General features: G+C 46.4%; 1 protein-coding gene across 1 annotated transcript in view; it reads left to right on the top strand.

The window, feature by feature from the left end:
- LOC124002918 (inactive rhomboid protein 2-like) overlaps positions 1–21,857 on the top strand; it is a 46,957-nt gene that overhangs the window by 19,354 nt on the left and 5,746 nt on the right. The window contains 15 exon segments of the mRNA XM_046310755.1: positions 2,790–2,941; positions 3,533–3,737; positions 6,262–6,330; positions 6,332–6,457; positions 6,748–6,876; positions 13,544–13,644; positions 13,844–14,053; positions 14,257–14,368; positions 14,539–14,613; positions 16,014–16,175; positions 16,406–16,491; positions 16,634–16,697; positions 16,941–17,111; positions 17,191–17,291; positions 18,893–19,046. Of these exon segments, the coding sequence (XP_046166711.1) occupies positions 2,790–2,941; positions 3,533–3,737; positions 6,262–6,330; positions 6,332–6,457; positions 6,748–6,876; positions 13,544–13,644; positions 13,844–14,053; positions 14,257–14,368; positions 14,539–14,613; positions 16,014–16,175; positions 16,406–16,491; positions 16,634–16,697; positions 16,941–17,111; positions 17,191–17,291; positions 18,893–19,046 (1,917 nt within the window).

Genomic DNA, 21,857 nt, shown 5'->3' with positions numbered 1-21,857 from the left:
AGTTTCAGCCCCCCAACTGAAAGTATTCTCCTCTATAGAAAGAAGGTTATCTTCCTTGCCTTCATATACAGTATGTCATTTCATTGGGGGAAGTCTGGCATTTGGGACAGCTGCTGGTGTCTATGGGCACTGGGCCAGCCATATCCCACTCATGCTAGTGTTGCACGGTCACTCATGACTAGCTACTCTATAGCAAAGCCGAGATATGCCCTGTTAACATTCCTGTCTTTACATTTTGGGCTTCATAAATAGGGCCAGGGTTTTTTTTCTGAACTGAACAAAATTGCCCCCAAAATCCAGATTTTTGTCCACCCTATAATACCCATTAAACGGCCATTTGAAGCGAATCTGGTCTAATGTAGTCACATTAGCTAGTTTTTGGGTACATGTATCCATTTTCCTGGTTAACTCACATCTCTTCACTGTCTCTGTCTGGCTGGATTGGTGCACCCCAGGGGACTCCTTCAAGTGAACTGGTTATTTTGCCCAAAACAATCTGCTCCATCACGCATGAAGAACTCCCTGCAAAATGACTTGTCAAAAGTCATCAGTGTTAGGAGTCTGCCTGCAGAGAGGGTGTGTAGGAACGGGATGAGGGAGGGTGTGTGTGGGGGACGGTGGGTGGGTGAGTGTGTGAGGGAGAGTGCATGTGTGAGACATGTATGTGTGTGCACTGTCAATCCACAGGGGGTTTCCCCAACAAAGAGCCTCTGGTGGCAGGCTGGCTAGCTAAGCACACCCCCTGCTGGCTGACACACAGGCAGCTCACATGTCTCTCACAATACTCTGTTGACTCCACAAGTCGTTAGCCAAGTCGCCTTTCAAGACATGAATGGGCTTTGAAAGAACATGCAATACAAAATGAAATAACATTACAATGGAAAAAATGATTAAGCTTTAGGATGTTCTGGTGTTTCCCTAGTATCACTCGTATGTTTGTAAAAAATGATTTATGCATTTTGCTGCATTCTCAGAAAAATAACTCCTTACTTTGCCATTCTTACACTTCTGTGAGCTAAACCGGATAGCTGTAATCACTACAGTCAATGGAACGCTGTTGACTGAATCATAACACAACAATCATGCACTTAACACGCATTTCCGTCCAAATGTTCCATTGACAACAATGCACGATTTACACAATCTTCAAATGATTCACACACCACAAGTGAAGATTTAGCCCAGTAGTATACCAGTGATAGTGTGAATTCCATCTATATTCAGCCAATCCATTTCAAATACCCTTTACTTTCATGGCTTGCGGTATACTGACTCTCTGAGCTAGGATTATACTCAGGAGGCCTACCTGTATACTGACTCTCTGAGCTAGGATAATACTCAGTAGGCCTACCTGTATACTGACTCTCTGAGCTAGGATAATACTCAGTAAGCCTACCTGTATACTGACTCTCTGAGCTAGGATAATACTCAGTAAGCCTACCTGTATACTGACTCTCTGAGCTAGGATAATACTCAGTAAGCCTACCTGTATACTGACTCTCTGAGCTAGGATAATACTCAGTAGGCCTACCTGTATACTGACTCTCTGAGCTAGGATAATACTCAGTAAGCCTACCTGTATACTGACTCTCTGAGCTAGGATAATACTCAGTAGGCCTACCTGTATACTGACTCTCTGAGCTAGGATAATACTCAGTAGGCCTACCTGTATACTGACTCTCTGAGCTAGGATAATACTCAGTAAGCCTACCTGTATACTGACTCTCTGAGCTAGGATAATACTCAGTAAGCCTACCTGTATACTGACTCTCTGAGCTAGGATAATACTCAGTAAGCCTACCTGTATACTGACTCTCTGAGCTAGGATAATACTCAGTAGGCCTACCTGTATACTGACTCTCTGAGCTAGGATAATACTCAGTAAGCCTACCTGTATACTGACTCTCTGAGCTAGGATAATACTCAGTAGGCCTACCTGTATACTGACTCTCTGAGCTAGGATAATACTCAGTAAGCCTACCTGTATACTGACTCTCTGAGCTAGGATAATACTCAGTAAGCCTACCTGTATACTGACTCTCTGAGCTAGGATAATACTCAGTAAGCCTACCTGTATACTGACTCTCTGAGCTAGGATAATACTCAGTAGGCCTACCTGTATACTGACTCTCTGAGCTAGGATAATACTCAGTAAGCCTACCTGTATACTGACTCTCTGAGCTAGGATAATACTCAGTAAGCCTACCTGTATACTGACTCTCTGAGCTAGGATAATACTCAGTAGGCCTACCTGTATACTGACTCTCTGAGCTAGGATAATACTCAGTAGGCCTACCTGTATACTGACTCTCTGAGCTAGGATAATACTCAGTAAGCCTACCTGTATACTGACTCTCTGAGCTAGGATAATACTCAGTAAGCCTACCTGTATACTGACTCTCTGAGCTAGGATAATACTCAGTAAGCCTACCTGTATACTGACTCTCTGAGCTAGGATAATACTCAGTAGGCCTACCTGTATACTGACTCTCTGAGCTAGGATAATACTCAGTAAGCCTACCTGTATACTGACTCTCTGAGCTAGGATAATACTCAGTAAGCCTACCTGTATACTGACTCTCTGAGCTAGGATAATACTCAGTAAGCCTACCTGTATACTGACTCTCTGAGCTAGGATAATACTCAGTAGGCCTACCTGTATACTGACTCTCTGAGCTAGGATAATACTCAGTAAGCCTACCTGTATACTGACTCTCTGAGCTAGGATAATACTCAGTAAGCCTACCTGTATACTGACTCTCTGCTCTTTCCCCTGTCCCTCTGTCCAGCCCCTGCGTTCGTCCCTGAAGAAGAGTGAGAGCCAACAGCAGGCCAGTCCTCTGTCTGACAGTGGTGCTGATGGTGGTGGTGGTGGTCACTCTGTTGGGGACAGGAGGGCAGCCTTCCACAGACAGACTTCCCTGTCTCAGAGCATACGCAAGTAAGTGGGGTTGGGGAGAGAGAGGGAGAAGTGGGAAGAGAGAGGGAAGAAATGAAGGGAGGAGGAAACTAATGGAGGGTAGAAGAAAATGCTGAAAGGGGTTATAGGAGGATTTCAGGGGCAGTGAGGGTGAGAAAGGAGGAAGATGACGAGTGCAAAAAGAAAGGGAAGGTAGTGCATGAGAAGATTTGATGGGGTTGGGGGGGTGGAAAGAGGCTGTAGATTAACAAATGGCGGCAGAGAGAAAAACGGAAGGGAGAGAGAAAGAGAAAAGGCAGTGGGAGAGAATCTCAATTGTGTACTCCTTGCATCCTCTTCTCCTTCTCAAACCCCATTGGAGAAGAAGTTCAGAGGGGAGGGAACGCTGGCTTTCTCATCCAATGGGATTTTTCTTTGGGGGGGTGTCGGGGGATTTCCTTTTATGACTGTTTGGAATGTTGGACATAATCAAGTTGTAATTCTCTCCTCCCCTCCCTCTCTTTTACACCTCACTGTCTTTCTCCCTCTTTCTTCTGTATTCCTCCCACCAACTTTCCTTTCCCTCCCTCCCTTCTCTCCTCTTTCCCACTTCTCTCCCTCCCCCTCATCCAGGAGTACAGCCCAAGTTACAGCCCAAGCAGCTGGTTGGTTCGGGGTGGGTGAGGACTGTGAGACCAAGCAGCAGCTATGGCAGAGGAAGAGCCTGCGCCACTGCAGCCAGCGCTACGGCAAGCTCAAGGCCCAGTACAGAGAGCCGGAGCACCCCATCAGTATGGACCAGGGCCTGGACTCACCCGCTGCAAACAAGATTCCCAAGGTAGGCTCTTAGCCCCTAGGTCTGACAGAACTGGGTAGGTACAGTGCATTCGGGAAGTATTCAGACCCCTTGACTTTTTTCCACATTTTGGTACGTCACAGCCTTATTCTAAAATGGATTCAATCAAGGTTTTTAGACATTTTTGCAAATGTATTAAACCATAAAAAAATTGAAATATCACATTTACATAAGTATTCAGACCCTTTACTCAGTACTTTGTTGAAGCACCTTTGGCAGCGATTACAGCCTGGGATCTTCTTGGCTATGACACTACAAGCTTGGCACACCTGTATTTGGGAAGTTTTTCATTCTTCTCTGCAGATCCTCGCAAGGTCTGTCAGTTGGATGGGGAGCGTCGCTGCACAGCTACTGGTCTCTCCAGAGATGTCCGATCGCGTTCAAGTCCACTCGAGGACATTCAGAGACTTGTCCAGAAGCCATTCCTGCGTTGTCTTGGCTGTGTGCTTAGGGTCGTTGTCCTGTTGAAAGGTAAACCTTTGCCCCAGTCTGAGTTCCTGAACGCTCTGGAGCAGGTTTTCATTCAGGATCTCTCTGTACTTTGTGCTGTTCATCTTTCCCTCGATCCTGACTAGTCTCCCAGTCCCTGCCTCTGAAAAACATTCCCACAGCATGATGCTGCCACCACCATGCTTCACTGTAGGGATGGTGCCAGGTTTCGTCCAGAGTTGACGCTTGGCATTCAGGCCAAAGAGTTCAATCTTGGTTTCATCAGACCAGAGAATCTTATTTCTCATGGTCTGAGCTGTCATGTGACTTATACTGAGGACTGGCCACTCAATCATAAAGGCCTGATTTGTGGAGAGCTGCACAGATAGTTGTCCTTCTGGAAGGTTCTCCCATCTCCACAGAGGAACTCTAGAGCTCTGTCAGAGTGACCATCAGGTTCTTTGTCACCTCCCTGACCAACGCCCTTCTCCCCCGATTGCTCAGTTTGGCTGTGCGGCCAGCTCTAGGAAGAGTCTTGGGGGTTCCAAACTTCTTCCATTTAAGAATGATGGCGGCCACAGCGTTCTTCGGGACCTTCAATATTGCAGAAATGTTGTGGTACCCTTCCCCAGATCTGTGCCTCGACACAATCCTGTCTCTGAACTCTACGGTCAATTCCTTTACGGATAATTCCAACCTCATGGCTTGGTTTTTATTCTGACATGCATTGTCAACTGTGGGAACTTATATAGACAGATGTGTGCCTTTTCAAATCATGTCCAATCTATTCAATTAACCACACGTGGACTCCAATCAAGTTGTAGAAGCATTTCAAGGATGATCAATGGAAACCGGATGCACCTGAGCTCAATATCGACATCCCATAGCAAATGATCTGAATATGCGAATACGTTATTTCTGTTTTTTAGTTGTAATACATTTGCAAACATTTCTTAAAACCTGTTTTGACTTTGTCATTATGCTGTATCGTGTGCAGATTGATTGAGGGGAAACTTTTATTTAATCCATTTTAGAAGAAGGCTGTGAAAGGCAAATGAAAACGTCAACAGGGCTGAATACTTTCTGAATGCACCATATTAGCAATAAAGTGGCAAGGAAAGATACTACTATCCACATCTTTTCTGATCTACATGAAGTGCACAGGGACTGAGGGGTAGGGATTGTTTGGAAACGGGGCCACTGTGTTTGTTGCACAATCAAATCAACTTTACCTACCAAGACTCTATCATCAACAACCGTCATCACTTGTCTCGGTGTCAGACATCAGATTAGACTCCGGCTTTTGGACCTCTACTCAGAATGGAGACATCACAGAGATTAGGTGGAAGGGCGGCGGTAGTTCCACTCAAGGGGAAGTGATGTGCACCCTCTGCCTGCCATAAATAATGCAGAGCGGGCACCGTGGTGACAGGAGGTTGACTATGTCTGAGCCCCAGCTAGACGTATCGTTTCTGTTAGTCCCCACACTCTCTGCTCTCCTGACTCCAACACACCCGCTCCTGGGTGCTAGTTTGTCTCCACGACTCGCTCTCTTTCTCTCTCCTTCTGTCTGTCACACTCTGCCCCCTTATTTCTGTCTCTCTGTCTCTGTCTTTCTATTCCTTTCTCTCTCCCAATCAGTTTTTGTTCCTCTTTCTCCTTTGCTCTCTGTCAACTCTTATGAAGATTCGGGTAAGACTGCATAACAAGCTTCTATACCTCGGCACACAGATGTACACACACACACAGATGTGCACACACACAAACGTGCACACACAGAACACTCCTAGTAGATGGATTATAGGTGTGTGTGAATTTCACTGTGACATCAGTATCACTTTCATGTAGAGCCGTCAGTGTAATTCTTTGTCAACTCCTGTAGAGTGCAACGTTTTCCTGATTTAGATTCCCCCAGCTAGTTTAAATGTCACCTCTTGAGGATTTCAGCTTTACAATGTAGTTTTTTTGTGATGAAGCTAATGATGTGACAGTTAATTATTTAATTTAGTTTGTTTCTGTTTAATCAGTGTGAATTTGCCCTGTCTGTCCGCCTCTTCCCCCCCCCCCCCCCCCTCAGATTGTGGACCCCCTAGCGCGGGGGCGAGCGTTCCGCTACCCGGATGAGACGGACCGACCTCCCCGTACCCCCCCACACGGGACCTGTCACCCCGCGGTTCTCCTCCCAGCGTTCCAGGGGCTACGCCCACCTGCCCCGGCGCAAGAGGGAGTCTGTCGCCCGCATGAGTATACGAGCAGCGTCCAACCTACTCAGGGTGAGCGGGCGCCGGGGATCGTTAGAGGAAACTAGACTTCCTTTGAGTGTACATTCAAGAGTGTGTATTTATGTGTGTTGCAGGTGTGTTGCTATTGAGCGAAATACAGATTAATATTTGATGGTTTTGTGTGTACGTGCCTGACATAATTATGGATTTTTCGCTTAAAAGACTGCTATGTTGATCTGTGTATGTTGTACTGTACTTCACAGTCATATTTGAGTTGAGTTTCTCCCCACATGCTAGTCTTTGATGTTGTCCCGCAAATGTCCTGGTTGTGTGTGGTTCAGGGTCGTTCAGGTCCAGTGGGCTCCCAGACAAGTCGTAGTTTCCGCCGGCGGAGCTTCGCCCGGCCCAGCTTGCTGGATGAGGATACTGTGGACTCGGCAGACACTCACGAGTCTGTCTTCTTCAGCAAGGTAATGCTACTCTATCTACCTTTCTCTCTGTGTCATTCTTGCTTTCTGTCTCTCTTTCTGTTTGTCTCTCTCTCCATGTGCCTCAGTCGTCTCTCCCTCTCCTCTTTCGCTGCCTCCGTCTGCATGCTTTTGTTTGTATTAGTTCTGTCTTTCTGTCTCTTCTATATGTCTCTCTCTCTTTTCCCCTCTCTGTCTTTTCTATATGTCTCTCTCTCTTTTCCCCTCTCTGTCTCTTCTATATGCCTCTCTCTCTTTTCCCCTCTCTGTCTCTTCTATATGCCTCTCTCTCTTTTCCCCTCTCTGTCTCTTCTATATGCCTCTCTCTCTTTTCCCCTCTCTCTCTTTTCCCCTCTCTGTCTCTTCTATATGCCTCTCTCTCTTTTCCCCTCTCTGTCTTTTCCCCTCTCTGTCTCTTCTATATGCCTCTCTCTTTTCCCCTCTCTGTCTTTTCCCCTCTCTGTCTCTTCTATATGCCTCTCTCTCTTTTCCCCTCTCTGTCTTTTCCCCTCTCTGTCTCTTCTATATGCCTCTCTGTCTCTTCTATATGCCTCTCTGTCTTTTCCCCTCTCTGTCTTTTCCCCTCTCTGTCTCTTCTATATGTCTCTCTCTGTCTTTTCCCCTCTCTGTCTCTTCTATATGTCTCTCTCTGTCTTTTCCCCTCTCTGTCTTTTCCCCTCTCTGTCTCTTCTATATGTCTCTCTCTGTCTTTTCCCCTCTCTGTCTCTTCTATATGTCTCTCTCTGTCTTTTCCCCTCTGTCCTTTCCCCTCTGTCTTTTCCCCTCTCTGTCTCTTCTATATGTCTCTCTCTGTCTTTTCCCCTCTCTGTCTCTTCTATATGTCTCTCTCTGTCTTTTCCCCTCTCTGTCTCTTCTATATGTCTCTCTCTGTCTTTTCCCCTCTCTGTCTCTTCTATATGTCCCTCTCTGTCTTTTCCCCTCTGTCTCTTCTATATGTCCCTCTCTGTCTTTTCCCCTCTCTGTCTCTTCTATATGTCTCTCTCTGTCTTTTCCCCTCTCTGTCTCTTCTATATGTCTCTCTCTGTCTTTTCCTCTCTCTGTCTTTTCCTCTCTCTGTCTTTTCCTCTCTCTGTCTCTTCTATATGTCTCTCTCTGTCTCTTCTATATGTCTCTCTCTGTCTCTTCTATATGTCTCTCTCTGTCTTTTCCCCTCTGTCTCTTCTATATGTCCCTCTCTGTCTTTTCCCCTCTCTGTCTCTTCTATATGTCTCTCTCTGTCTTTTCCCCTCTCTGTCTCTTCTATATGTCTCTCTCTGTCTTTTCCTCTCTCTGTCTTTTCCTCTCTCTGTCTTTTCCTCTCTCTGTCTCTTCTATATGTCTCTCTCTGTCTCTTCTATATGTCTGTCTCTTCTATATGTCTCTCTCTGTCTCTTCTATATGTCTCTCTCTGTCTCTTCTATATGTCTCTCTCTGTCTTTTCCCCTCTCTGTCTCTTCTATATGTCTCTCTCTGTCTTTTCCCCTCTCTGTCTCTTCTATATGTCTTTTCCTCTCTCTCTCTCTTCTATATGTCTCTCTCGGTCTTTTTTTCCACATGTCTGTGGAACTTGTTCAGTTAAAGTCTCAGTTGTTGAATCTTGTTATGTTCATACAAATATTTGCACATGTTAAGTTTGCTGAAAATCAATGCAGTTGACAGTGAGAGGACATTTATTTTTTTGATGAGTTCATGTCTCTCTGTCTCTTCTATATGTCTCTCTCTGTCTCCTCTATGTCTCTGTCTCTCTTCTATATGTGTGTCTCTATATGTCTGTCTCTTCTATATGTATCTGTTTGTGCTCTGTGTTCCAGGTGAAAACAGTCAGTCTCAGCTTAGCCATTGTACTAGATCACACAGATGAGATAATTAACACAATGTCAAGTGGCTATTTTGGGTCTCCTGTCCTATCAAATTGTATTAGTCACATGTGCCAAATCCAACAGGTGTAGACATTACAGTGAAATGCTTACTTACGAGCCCCTAACCAACAATGCAGTTAAAAAAATGACAGATAAGAGATAAAAGTAACAAGTATTTAAAGAGCAGCAGTAAAGAATAACTATATACAGGGGGTGCCGGTACAGAGTCAATGTGCGGGGGCACCGGTTAGTTGAGGTAGTATGTACATGTAGGTAGAGTTATTAAAGTGACTATGCATAGATGACAACAGAGAGTTGCAGGGGTGTGGAGGGGCGGGGCAATGCAAATAGTCTGGGTAGCCATTTGACTAGATGTTCAGGAGTCTTATGGCTTGGGGTTAGAAGCTATTTAGAAGCCTCTTGGACCTAGACTTAGTGCTCCGGTACCGCTTGCCGTACGGTAGCAGAGAGAACAGTCTATGCCTTGGGTGGCTGGAGTCTTAGTAGGTGCGACAGTTAGTGGAGGGATGAATAGTAGGTGTGACAGTTAGTGGAGGGAAGAATAGTAGGTGTGACAGTTAGTGGAGGGATGAATAGTAGGTGTGACAGTTAGTGGAGGGATGAATAGTAGGTGCTACAGTGAGTGGAGGGATGAATAGTAGGTGCTACAGTGAGTGGAGGGATGAATAGTAGGTGCTACAGTGAGTGGAGGGATGAATAGTAGGTGCTACAGTGAGTGGAGGGATGAATAGTAGGTGCGACAGTGAGTGGAGGGAAGAATAGTAGGTGTGACAGTTAGTGGAGGGATGAATAGTAGGTGCGACAGTTAGTGGAGGGAAGAATAGTAGGTGCTACAGTGAGTGGAGGGATGAATAGTAGGTGCGACAGTGAGTGGAGGGATGAATAGTAGGTGCGACAGTGAGTGGAGGGATGAATAGTAGGTGCTACAGTGAGTGGAGGGAAGAATAGTAGGTGTAACAGTGAGTGGAGGGAAGAATAGTAGGTGCTACAGTTAGTGGAGGGAAGAATAGTAGGTGCTACAGTTAGTGGAGGGAAGAATAGTAGGTGTAACAGTTAGTGGAGGGATGAATAGTAGGTGCTACAGTGAGTGGAGGGAAGAATAGTAGGTGTAACAGTTAGTGGAGGGATGAATAGTAGGTGCTACAGTGAGTGGAGGGAAGAATAGTAGGAGTTACAGTTAGTGGAGGGATGAATAGTAGGTGCTACAGTGAGTGGAGGGAAGAATAGTAGGTGCTACAGTTAGTGGAGGGAAGAATAGTAGGTGCTACAGTGAGTGGAGGGAAGAATAGTAGGTGCTACAGTTAGTGGAGGGAAGAATAGTAGGTGCTACAGTTAGTGGAGGGAAGAATAGTAGGTGCTACAGTGAGTGGAGGGAAGAATAGTAGGTGTAACAGTTAGTGGAGGGAAGAATAGTAGGTGCTACAGTGAGTGGAGGGAAGAATAGTAGGTGTAACAGTTAGTGGAGGGATGAATAGTAGGTGCGACAGTTAGTGGAGGGATGAATAGTAGGTGCGACAGTGAGTGGAGGGAAGAATAGTAGGTGCTACAGTTAGTGGAGGGATGAATAGTAGGTGCTACAGTTAGTGGAGGGAAGAATAGTAGGTGTAACAGTTAGTGGAGGGAAGAATAGTAGGTGCTACAGTGAGTGGAGGGAAGAATAGTAGGTGCTACAGTGAGTGGAGGGAAGAATAGTAGGTGCTACAGTGAGTGGAGGGAAGAATAGTAGGTGTAACAGTTAGTGGAGGGATGAATAGTAGGTGCTACAGTTAGTGGAGGGAAGAATAGTAGGTGTAAAGAATAGTAGTGTAGTAGGTGCTACAGTGAGTGGAGGGAAGAATAGTAGGTGCTACAGTGAGTGGAGGGAAGAATAGTAGGTGCTACAGTGAGTGGAGGGAAGAATAGTAGGTGCTACAGTGAGTGGAGGGAAGAATAGTAGGTGCTACAGTTAGTGGAGGGAAGAATAGTAGGTGTAACAGTTAGTGGAGGGATGAATAGTAGGTGCGACAGTGAGTGGAGGGATGAATAGTAGGTGCTACAGTGAGTGGAGGGAAGAATAGTAGGTGCTACAGTTAGAGGGAAGAATAGTAGGTGCTACAGTGAGTGGAGGGAAGAATACTAGGTGCTACAGTTAGTGGAGGGAAGAATAGTAGGTGCTACAGTGAGTGGAGGGAAGAATAGTAGGTGTAACAGTTAGTGGAGGGAAGAATAGTAGGTGCTACAGTGAGTGGAGGGAAGAACAGTAGGTGTAACAGTTAGTGGAGGGATGAATAGTAGGTGCGACAGTTAGTGGAGGGATGAATAGTAGGTGCGACAGTTAGTGGAGGGATGAATAGTAGGTGCGACAGTGAGTGGAGGGAAGAATAGTAGGTGCTACAGTGAGTGGAGGGATGAATAGTAGGTGCTACAGTTAGTGGAGGGAAGAATAGTAGGTGTAACAGTTAGTGGAGGGAAGAATAGTAGGTGCTACAGTGAGTGGAGGGAAGAATAGTAGGTGCTACAGTGAGTGGAGGGAAGAATAGTAGGTGCTACAGTGAGTGGAGGGAAGAATAGTAGGTGCTACAGTGAGTGGAGGGAAGAATAGTAGGTGCTACAGTGAGTGGAGGGAAGAATAGTAGGTGCTACAGTGAGTGGAGGGAAGAATAGTAGGTGCTACAGTGAGTGGAGGGATGAATAGTAGGTGTGACAGTGAGTGGAGGGAAGAATAGTAGGTGCTACAGTGAGTGGAGGGATGAATAGTAGGTGTGACAGTGAGTGGAGGGATGAATAGTAGGTGCTACAGTTAGTGGAGGGAAGAATAGTAGGTGCGACAGTGAGTGGAGGGAAGAATAGTAGGTGCTACAGTGAGTGGAGGGAAGAATAGTAGGTGCTACAGTGAGTGGAGGGAAGAATAGTAGGTGCTACAGTGAGTGGAGGGAAGAATAGTAGGTGCTACAGTTAGTGGAGGGAAGAATAGTAGGTGCTACAGTGAGTGGAGGGATGAATAGTAGGTGTGACAGTGAGTGGAGGGAAGAATAGTAGGTGCTACAGTGAGTGGAGGGAAGAATAGTAGGTGCTACAGTGAGTGGAGGGAAGAATAGTAGGTGCTACAGTGAGTGGAGGGAAGAATAGTAGGTGCTACAGTGAGTGGAGGGAAGAATAGTAGGTGCTACAGTGAGTGGAGGGAAGAATAGTAGGTGCTACAGTGAGTGGAGGGATGAATAGTAGGTGTGACAGTGAGTGGAGGGAAGAATAGTAGGTGCGACAGTTAGTGGAGGGAAGAATAGTAGGTGCTACAGTGAGTGGAGGGAAGAATAGTAGGTGTAACAGTGAGTGGAGGGAAGAATAGTAGGTGCTACAGTGAGTGGAGGGAAGAATAGTAGGTGCTACAGTGAGTGGAGGGAAGAATAGTAGGTGCTACAGTGAGTGGAGGGAAGAATAGTAGGTGCTACAGTGAGTGGAGGGAAGAATAGTAGGTGCTACAGTTAGTGGAGGGAAGAATAGTAGGTGCTACAGTGAGTGGAGGGATGAATAGTAGGTGTGACAGTGAGTGGAGGGATGAATAGTAGGTGCTACAGTGAGTGGAGGGATGAATAGTAGGTGCTACAGTGAGTGGAGGGAAGAATAGTAGGTGCTACAGTGAGTGGAGGGAAGAATAGTAGGTGCTACAGTGAGTGGAGGGAAGAATAGTAGGTGCTACAGTTAGTGGAGGGAAGAATAGTAGGTGCTACAGTGAGTGGAGGGAAGAATAGTAGGTGCTACAGTGAGTGGAGGGATGAATAGTAGGTGTGACAGTGAGTGGAGGGATGAATAGTAGGTGCTACAGTGAGTGGAGGGATGAATAGTAGGTGCTACAGTGAGTGGAGGGAAGAATAGTAGGTGCTACAGTGAGTGGAGGGATGAATAGTAGGTGTGACAGTGAGTGGAGGGATGAATAGTAGGTGTGACAGTGAGTGGAGGGATGAATAGTAGGTGCTACAGTGAGTGGAGGGATGAATAGTAGGTGCTACAGTGAGTGGAGGGATGAATAGTAGGTGCTACAGTGAGTGGAGGGAAGAATAGTAGGTGCTACAGTGAGTGGAGGGAAGAATAGTAGGTGCTACAGTGAGTGGAGGGAAGAATAGTAGGTGCTACAGTTAGTGGAGGGAAGAATAGTAGGTGCTACAGTGAGTGGAGGGAAGAATAGTAGGTGCTACAGTGAGTGGAGGGAAGAATAGTAGGTGCTACAGTTAGTGGAGGGAAGAATAGTAGGTGCTACAGTGAGTGGAGGGATGAATAGTAGGTGTGACAGTGAGTGGAGGGATGAATAGTAGGTGCTACAGTGAGTGGAGGGAAGAATAGTAGGTGTGACAGTGAGTGGAGGGATGAATAGTAGGTGTGACAGTGAGTGGAGGGATGAAGGGTGAATATAAGTTTTCTTGAGATTTTCTTGAAAGTTAAGAAAGTAGTTGAAAGTTAAGAAAGTAGTTGAAAGTTAAGAAAGTAGTTGAAAGTTAAGAAAGTAGTTGAAAGTTAAGAAAGTAGTTGAAAGTTAAGAAAGTAGTTGAAAGTTAAGAAAGTAGTTGAAAGTTAAGAAAGTAGTTGAAAGTTAAGAAAGCCAGATCCTGTACTGTTGGAGTGAGACGTGTGATGGAGTATGTAGTGATGATGTCTATGGACTGGTTGATGGGAATGATGGTGTGTAGGGGAGGATAGTATATGGAATGATTAGTGCAGAATGGCGGATGGAATTTTCTACATTAGAAAATTGAGAAGAGATTTGTTTTCTGTGGGCCTCTCGAGAACATTCTCCCCATGTCAATTCTCTGTCTCAGGTGGATGCCCATGATGAGTTGTACTCCATGGCTGATGATGTGTTCGAGTCTCCCCCTATGTCGGCTTCCTATGGAGGTCACCATGAGCCTTACCAGAGCCTGTAAGTAGCCTCCATGAGAGGGATGGGGAGAGTGAGTGATAGTCTCATTGGCTTCTACAGTTTTTGACTTTAAGTTTCTTTCTCTCCTCCACTCTTTCAACCCTTCCCTTTGCCTCCTGTCTCTGTTTCTCTCGCTCTCTGTGCGTCTCGCTCTCTGTGTGTCTTTCTTTGTGCCCCCCCCCCCCCCCCCCCCAATTAGGGATGTGTCTAAAACCCCCACCATGCATATTGAGAAGGCCAGGTCACAGCAGCGGGGGCGTCGTATCGCCTCCCAGGTCAAGCACTTTGCCTTTGACAAGCCCAAGCGGCAGTACGGCATGGGCGTGGTGGGAAACTGGCTCAACCGTCACTACCGGCGCAGCATCAGCAGCCAGGTGCAGAAACAGCTGGACGACTTCAGCAGCCACAGGTGAGGAGGGAAGGGAAACACGCATATGAATACTTAACAGTACTTTCACACAATCCACACCTAGTACTTCACATTTAGTGGACATTCATTCGTCTGTGAGAACCACATACATGTGATTTTCACTCTGCAGCTATATCGTTGTGTACATTTTCAAACGATCCAATCAAATAAGAAAAACAACCCTGCTCTGTCGTGTCCCTCAGACCGTACTTCACCTACTGGATCACCTTTGTCCACGTGGTCATCACCATCCTGGCCTGTGCTACCTATGGCTTTGCCCCTGTGGGGTTCGCCCAACACTCCACCACTGAACTGGTGAGGAGTCCCATAGGGCCTTGGCAACTCGACCCCCTAATAGGATCCAAAATGGCTTCTGTAATCCAATGGTTTCTGTGGTGGCTCTGGCTCTTTTGATCCACAATGGCTACCTTAGGGATTCATTGCACTGTTTCTCCTGACTGTGTTTTCTTGGTCTCCCTCCACAGGTGTTGAAGAACAAGGGCATCTATGAGAGTGTCAAGTTCATCCAGCAGGAGAACTTCTGGATCGGCCCCGGCTCTGTGAGTCACTGCTCTTCTATCGTAATGTCATACATACTGAATGCCTTTTCAGTCTTACATGTGGGGTCTTTAGTTTTGTTAGGCTATGTCTGCGGTGGTCTGTGGTGTTGGTGGGAGACGCACTTGGGCTTCAACAGGACATGCTAAAGAAGTTCTGGACTCACTCACTAGTTCTTATTAACTAGTTATTTACTCACTTACTATAGTGTACTTACTAGTGTGCCTTCTGACTGTGCTAGTGTGCCTTCTGACTGTACTAGTGTGCCTTCTGACTGTATTAAAGTATTTTGACTGGTCCAAAGGACTTTCTGACTTCATTTTGCCTTAAGAAACTTCACACTTGTCAGGTTCATGTCCACTTGGACAGTGATACAGAATGTTCATTTCAGAGAACGTGGTGGGCTGACGGTCAGTCACCCAAGTTACAGTTTATGTTCTATGTAGTGTGTCAAGTGAAAAAGTGTGTGTTTTCTGATCAAGTAAGACGATGCCTCCACCACATCATCCCACATAGGCCACAGTATGAAGAGTGTAAAGGGTCCCACACGACTAGTCTAGTGGGTGGCTATAGCTCAAATAACTGTATCTGGGGTTTTGGTGGATAACTAGCTTTGTCTGTTCTGTACTGTGATGCACTAGGTACTACCTTTTTGTATGGTTGACTATCAAAATAGGATCTCTTGACTACTTACAATACAGAAAAGAGGTCTAACGACCAGCTAAAACACACTGGCTAGGCCAGTAAGCCTAATACTTCTTTGGCCCTGGTTCTGAGTTGCCCGGTTAGGTTTATTTACTTTATTGGATTCCCAGGTTAGGTTAACTTTATTGGATTCCCAGGTTAGGTTAACTTTATTGGATTCCCAGGTTAGGTTAACTTTATTGGATTCCCAGGTTAGGTTAACTTTATTGGATTCCCAGGTTAGGTTAACTTTATTGGATTCCCAAGTTAGGTTAACTTTATTGGATTCCCAGGTTAGGTTAACTGTGCTGGGGTTGCCAGGTTAGGTTAACTGTGCTGGGGTTGCCAGGTTAGGTTAACTGTGCTGGGGTTGCCAGGTTAGGTTAACTGTGCTGGGGTTGCCAGGTTAGGTTAACTGTGCTGGGGTTGCCAGGTTAGGTTAACTGTGCTGGGGTTGCCAGGTTAGGTTAACTGTGCTGGGGTTGCCAGGTTAGGTTAACTGTGCTGGGGTTGCCAGGTTAGGTTAACTGTGCTGGGGTTGCCAGGTTAGGTTAACTGTGCTGGGGTTGCCAGGTTAGGTTAACTGTGCTGGGGTTGCCAGGTAAGGTTAACTGTGCTGGGGTTGCCAGGTTAGGTTAACAAATTTTGGTTGCTACGTCAAATATGTGTCTGGGTGCCAGATTAACAATGTATTCCTGTATTCTGTTCCCCCTCACAGGAGGACCTAATCCACCTTGGGGCCAAGTTCTCCCCGTGTATCCGCAAGGACAGCCAGATAGTCAGTCTCATCCAGAAAGCCAAGGACCAGGAGAGAGAGTCAGGCTGCTGTGTACAGAACGACAACTCGGGCTGTGTCCAGACCCTTAGCAACGACTGCTCGGTACGCAAACACACACGTACACAGTACGCTCACATGCATATGTATTATTGTCGGCCCACACACATACTGTAGTAGACCCACACACATACACACAAACCAGTACTATTGTACTCCCACTTATTCTCGTCTGTCTCATACACATTCTCTTGCCACTGAGAGATGAATGCTTGTAAACTAGAAACAAGATGATCAACTTGTGTCTGGCTGTGTTTATTCTGGTCTGTGTGTAGGAGTCATTGGCCACCTTCATGAAATGGAGGAATGAATATGTGGACATTCTGAGGTCATCAGGCTCTGTGTGCCACCAGGACCCCAGGTACTGTCTTTGACACTGTTTTACTATAATGACTACAGTGGTCACACACACACACTGTCCTGACCTGACAAGGTAAAACTTACTCGAGGGTATCATAAAGTGTCTTCCTGCTAACTGTTTTCCTGGTGCATGCTGGGAACAGGACCTGTGAAGAGCCCGCCTCAGCAGAGCCTCACATCTGGCCCGATGACATCACACATTGGCCGGTGAGTGACAGGAGGATCATTCAGAGTTATGCTCCGTCTGACAGCCCTGCTAACATGTATTGCGTGAACAGACACCATTATACATTCCATTTCTACAGAATGTTGCGCCCCACTGTACAGTATAAGCCCCTGGTATTAAAATACAGCAGTGGATGAGAGGTTACAGAACCATCATAACCTCAGGTCTTGGATCAGTGGAAACCAACACTAGCTTCTTCTCACCTTCCCTCCATCTGATCCCAGATCTGTACCTCCCCACGCAAGACGAACCTGACAGGCTACAGACACATGGACTGTAACCTCAAGGGACGACCCTGCTGCATAGGAACTAAGGGCCGGTGTGAGATCACTACGAGAGAGTACTGCTCCTTCATGCACGGTTACTTCCACGAGGAGGCCACCCTCTGCTCCCAGGTAGGTGGGTGTTGTTTACAGGGTTTGTTTCATGACAGCCAACTCCCTATCTGATCCGGTGGTCTCTCTTCGTTAACAGATCCACTGTCTGGATGAGGTGTGTGGCCTCCTGCCCTTCCTCAACCCTGACGTCCCTGACCAGGTCTACAGGCTGTGGCTCTCCTTGTTCCTACACGCAGGGTAATCATACACAGTCTTTCTAAAGTACTTTTTATACATGACATTGTTTTTCGCCTAAAGTGCTTGACAGTAAGACTATGTAGACTTCAGGTCAGCTCACTGTAGTCCCATCAATACTTAGTGCCGGCAGGTAGCCTAGTGGTTAGAGCCAGTAACCGAAAGGTTGCTAGATCGAATCCCCGAGCTGACAAGGTAAACATCGGTCGTTCTGCCCCTGAAGAAGGCAGTTAACCCACTGTTCCTAGGCCGTCCTTGTAACTAAGAATGTGTTCTTAATTGACCTGCCTAGTTAAATAAAGGTTAAATAAAATAAATGGGTTTTTGCCGACCACTTGACCTGACAAGGAAAATCTCTCTAATAGGTCCAATGCAGAAGGTCCAATGCAGCCATTTCTGGGTAACAATTAAGTATCTTACTGTGATACAATGTATTTGTCAAAAATCGCTTCTTAGCAAAGAGCAATTTCTCAAGCAACAATTTAGCTAAGTAGTGCTTTTATTGGCATCACCAGGCAGTACATTTGACGTCACCAGGCAGTACATTTGGCGTCACCAGGCAGTACATTTGGCGTCACCAGGCAGTACATTTGGCGTCACCAGGCAGTACATTTGGCGTCACCAGGCAGTACATTTGGCGTCACCAGGCAGTACATTTGGCGTCACCAGGCAGTACATTTGGCGTCACCAGGCAGTACATTTGACGTCACCAGGCAGTACATTTGGCGTCACCAGGCAGTACATTTGGCGTCACCAGGCAGTACATTTGACGTCACCAGGCAGTACATTTGACGTCACCAGGCAGTACATTTGACGTCACCAGGCAGTACATTTGGCGTCACCAGGCAGTACATTTGGCGTCACCAGGCAGTACATTTGGCGTCACCAGGCAGTACATTTGGCATCACCAGGCAGTACATTTGTTAACAGACCAAAATGAAAGAGTTCCAAACCCCTCTGCCAATAAAAGCACTACAAGATAGTCTTAGCAAACTTCTTGCCAAAATTCCATCCCACCAAAACAGGCTCAAATTTCAAGCAGTTCTTACACTAATAGGGAATTATCGTCAATTTCACAATTTCACAGCAGTAGTCCAACCTCAGTGTGGAAATATAAATAAAACACAGAAAAATCACGTTTTTGATTGTACTGGGCCTTTCTTACTTTGTTTAACCCTAGTTGTAGCCTACTACACGGCTCTGATTGTTCCTTGTCAGTTTACATGGTCAGTGAAAGCTCAGGGGATATCCCATTGTGTCCCTAAGTATGACCTTAACATGAAATACTGCGTAGAGAGGATTCCCCCACATGATTCAGATATCGGTACTTAGTGAGGAGATTACAGCACGTGCTGGGGTTCAGGTGTGTGTGCTTATGTTAACAACGTGTAGGTGTGTGTGTGTGTGTGTGTGTGTGTGTGTGTGTGTGTGTGTGTGTGTGTGTGTGTGTGTGTGTGTGTGTGTGTGTGTGTGTGTGTGTGTGTGTGTGTGTGTGTGTGTGTGTGTGTGTGTGTGTGTGTGTGTGTGTGTTAATATAGTATAAGCCTACAGTATGCGTGTACATTTCCATGTGTTGTCCTCTGACTGGCCTCTTCCCTATGAAGCCTCCTCCACTGCCTGGTGTCAGTAGTGTTCCAGATGACTATCCTAAGAGACCTGGAGAAGCTGGCTGGCTGGGTCCGCATCTCCATCGTCTACGTCCTCTCTGGCATCACCGGCAACCTGGCCAGCGCCCTCTTCCTCCCCTACAGAGCTGAGGTACACACACACATACAGGCTCACACACAGGAGCGCACATACACACACCTGCTCAGCTAACACAACTGCCACTGCTGATAGCCATTAAGCTGGTCAGGTGTTTTCTAGGAAAGCTGATGAGTGAGAGACCGGTTAACATCTCAGCTAGGCCCGGGCAGCCACTGAGCTTAGCTCGGGTACTGGAGGAGCTTTGGATAGGGAGATTACTGGACTGGACATGACCCTGTCTGGAGGGTAATCGATTAGGACTTAACTGCCTCTGCCCTGCCTCCATATCACCTGAAGCTGGAACAGAACCATTACACATGGCTTGAGAAAGCCATAGAGATCCTGTATTCATTTGTATGCTCAAAGCATTGGAAGAAATGCCATTGACAAAAATGTATTGCAATTGTGCGACTGACTGAGTTGCTAGGGTTGGCACAGTCAACGAGATGTTCTGACAGCCTGAGAGGAGCCTTGGCTGCAGTAACCAGATGTGGTGTGCCAGTGTCCCCTAGTGGTGAAAAAGAGTATCAATTCACTCCATGTAATCTGCAAAGCTCCATGCATTCAATACATTTTGCATTCCTTTTCCCAACACACACAACTGGGTCTCATGTTCATGTTTTATCACAAATGAGTGTTGACCCAGTCAGTTGACCCATTCTTTCTGTCTCAGACCATGTCTGAGTCTCTCAAGTGTGGTCGCACACACAAACACACTCTTACACGTTTTGTCATTCACTGTCATTCCCATTGTAGCCCTATCCTCCCTACAGAGGCAATGACCAGCTCTCTGTGTTCCTCTCCCTGACCAGGACACGCTGGTGCTTGTTGTGTTATCTGGACATGATCTAATCCAACCGAGCCCTTTTCTTCTGCAGTGTGTGATGTGCTAATGGAAAGTTAGTTCAATCACCTTGAGGTGAGGCAGCTGGCTTAATTGTGCCTGTGTGTTAAGGAGAGAGCGAGAGCGGCAGGGAAGCTCAGTACAGGTTGCGGAGTTAGCAGTAGGGTAAATGTGAAGGGCACAGGAAGTCATTTCAGAGCGTCTTTGGACCCTGTTCCCTTGTAATCTCCTCTTATAGCTTTACCATTGGGCTGTTGCTGACCATTTAGCATGTTACTTAAATGTTATTCCCTTGTTCTATTTCCCTCTGGTGTTTAGCCCACTTTCTGTATGACCAGACTGTAATAGCCCCATCCATGCTCAACTTCATTGATTACAATTTGATTCACTTGTGTTCCTCAAGGTTCTGTTTTAGGACCACTATTGTTTTCACTATATATTTTACCTCTTGGGGATGTTATTCGAAAACATAATGTAAACTTTCACTGCTATGCGGATGACACACAGCTGTACATTTCAATGAAACATGGTGAAGCCCCAAAATTGCCCTCGCTAGAAGCATGTGTTTCAGACATAAGGAAGTGGATGGCTGCAAACTTTCTACTATTAAACTCGGACAAAACAGAGATGCTTGTTCTAGGTCCCAAGAAACAAAGAGATCCTCTGTTGAATCTGACAATTAATCTTAATGGTTGTACAGTCGTCTCAAATAAAACTGTGAAGGACCTCTGCGTTACTCTGGACCCTGATCTCTCTTTTGAAGAACATATCAAGACCATTTCGAGGACAGCTTTTTTCCATCTACGTAACATTGCAAAAATCAGAAACTTTCTGTCCAAAAATGATGCAGAAAAATTAATCCATGCTTTTGTCACTTCTAGGTTAGACTACTGCAATGCTCTATTTTCCGGCTACCCGGATAAAGCACTAAATAAACTTCAGTTAGTGCTAAATACGGCTGCTAGAATCCTGACTAGAACCAAAAAAAAATTTGATCATATTACTCCAGTGCTAGCCTCTCTACACTGGCTTCCTGTCAAAGCAAGGGCTGATTTCAAGGTTTTACTGCTAACCTACAAAGCATTACATGGGCTTGCTCCTACCTACCTCTCTGATTTGGTCCTGCCGTACATACCTACACGTACGCTACGGTCACAAGACGCAGGCCTCCTAATTGTCCCTAGAATTTCTAAGCAAACAGCTGGAGGCAGGGCTTTCTCCTATAGAGCTCCATTTTTATGGAACGGTCTGCCTACCCATGTCAGAGACGCAAACTCGGTCTCAACCTTTAAGTCTTTACTGAAGACTCATCTCTTCAGTGGGTCATATGATTGAGTGTAGTCTGGCCCAGGAGTGGGAAGGTGAACGGAAAGGCTCTGGAGCAACGAACCGCCCTTGCTGTCTCTGCCTGGCCGGTTCCCCTCTTTTCACTGGGATTCTTTGCCTCTAACCCTGTTACGGGGCTGAGTCACTGGCTTGCTGGGGCTCTCTCGTGCCGTCCCTGGGGGTGCGTCACCTGGGTGGGTTGATTCACTGTTGTGGTCGGCCTGTCTGGGTTCCCCCCTTGGGTTGTACCGTGTCGGAGATCTTTGTGGGCTATACTCGCCCTTGTCTCAGGATGGTAAGTTGGTGGTTGAAGATTTCCCTCTAGTGGTGTGGGGGCTGTGCTTTGGCAAAGTGGGTGGGGTTATATCCTTCCTGTTTGGCCCTGTCCGGGGGTGTCCTCGGATGGGGCCACAGTGTCTCCTGACCCCTCCTGTCTCAGCCTCCAGTATTTATGCTGCAGTAGTTTATGTGTCGGGGGGCTAGGGTCAGTTTGTTTATCTGGAGTACTTCTCCTGTCCTATTCAGGTGTCCTGTGTGCGTTCTCTAATTCTCTCCTTCTCTCTTTCTTTCTCTCTCTCGGAGGACCTGAGCCCTAGGACCATGCCCCAGGACTACCTGACATGATGACTCCTTGCTGTCCCCAGTCCACCTGG

The sequence above is a fragment of the Oncorhynchus gorbuscha genome, linkage group LG18, assembly GCF_021184085.1.
Source record: "Oncorhynchus gorbuscha isolate QuinsamMale2020 ecotype Even-year linkage group LG18, OgorEven_v1.0, whole genome shotgun sequence".
In the NCBI taxonomy this organism is placed as follows: domain Eukaryota; kingdom Metazoa; phylum Chordata; class Actinopteri; order Salmoniformes; family Salmonidae; genus Oncorhynchus; species Oncorhynchus gorbuscha.
This window is presented reverse-complemented; position numbering and strand designations above follow the sequence as displayed.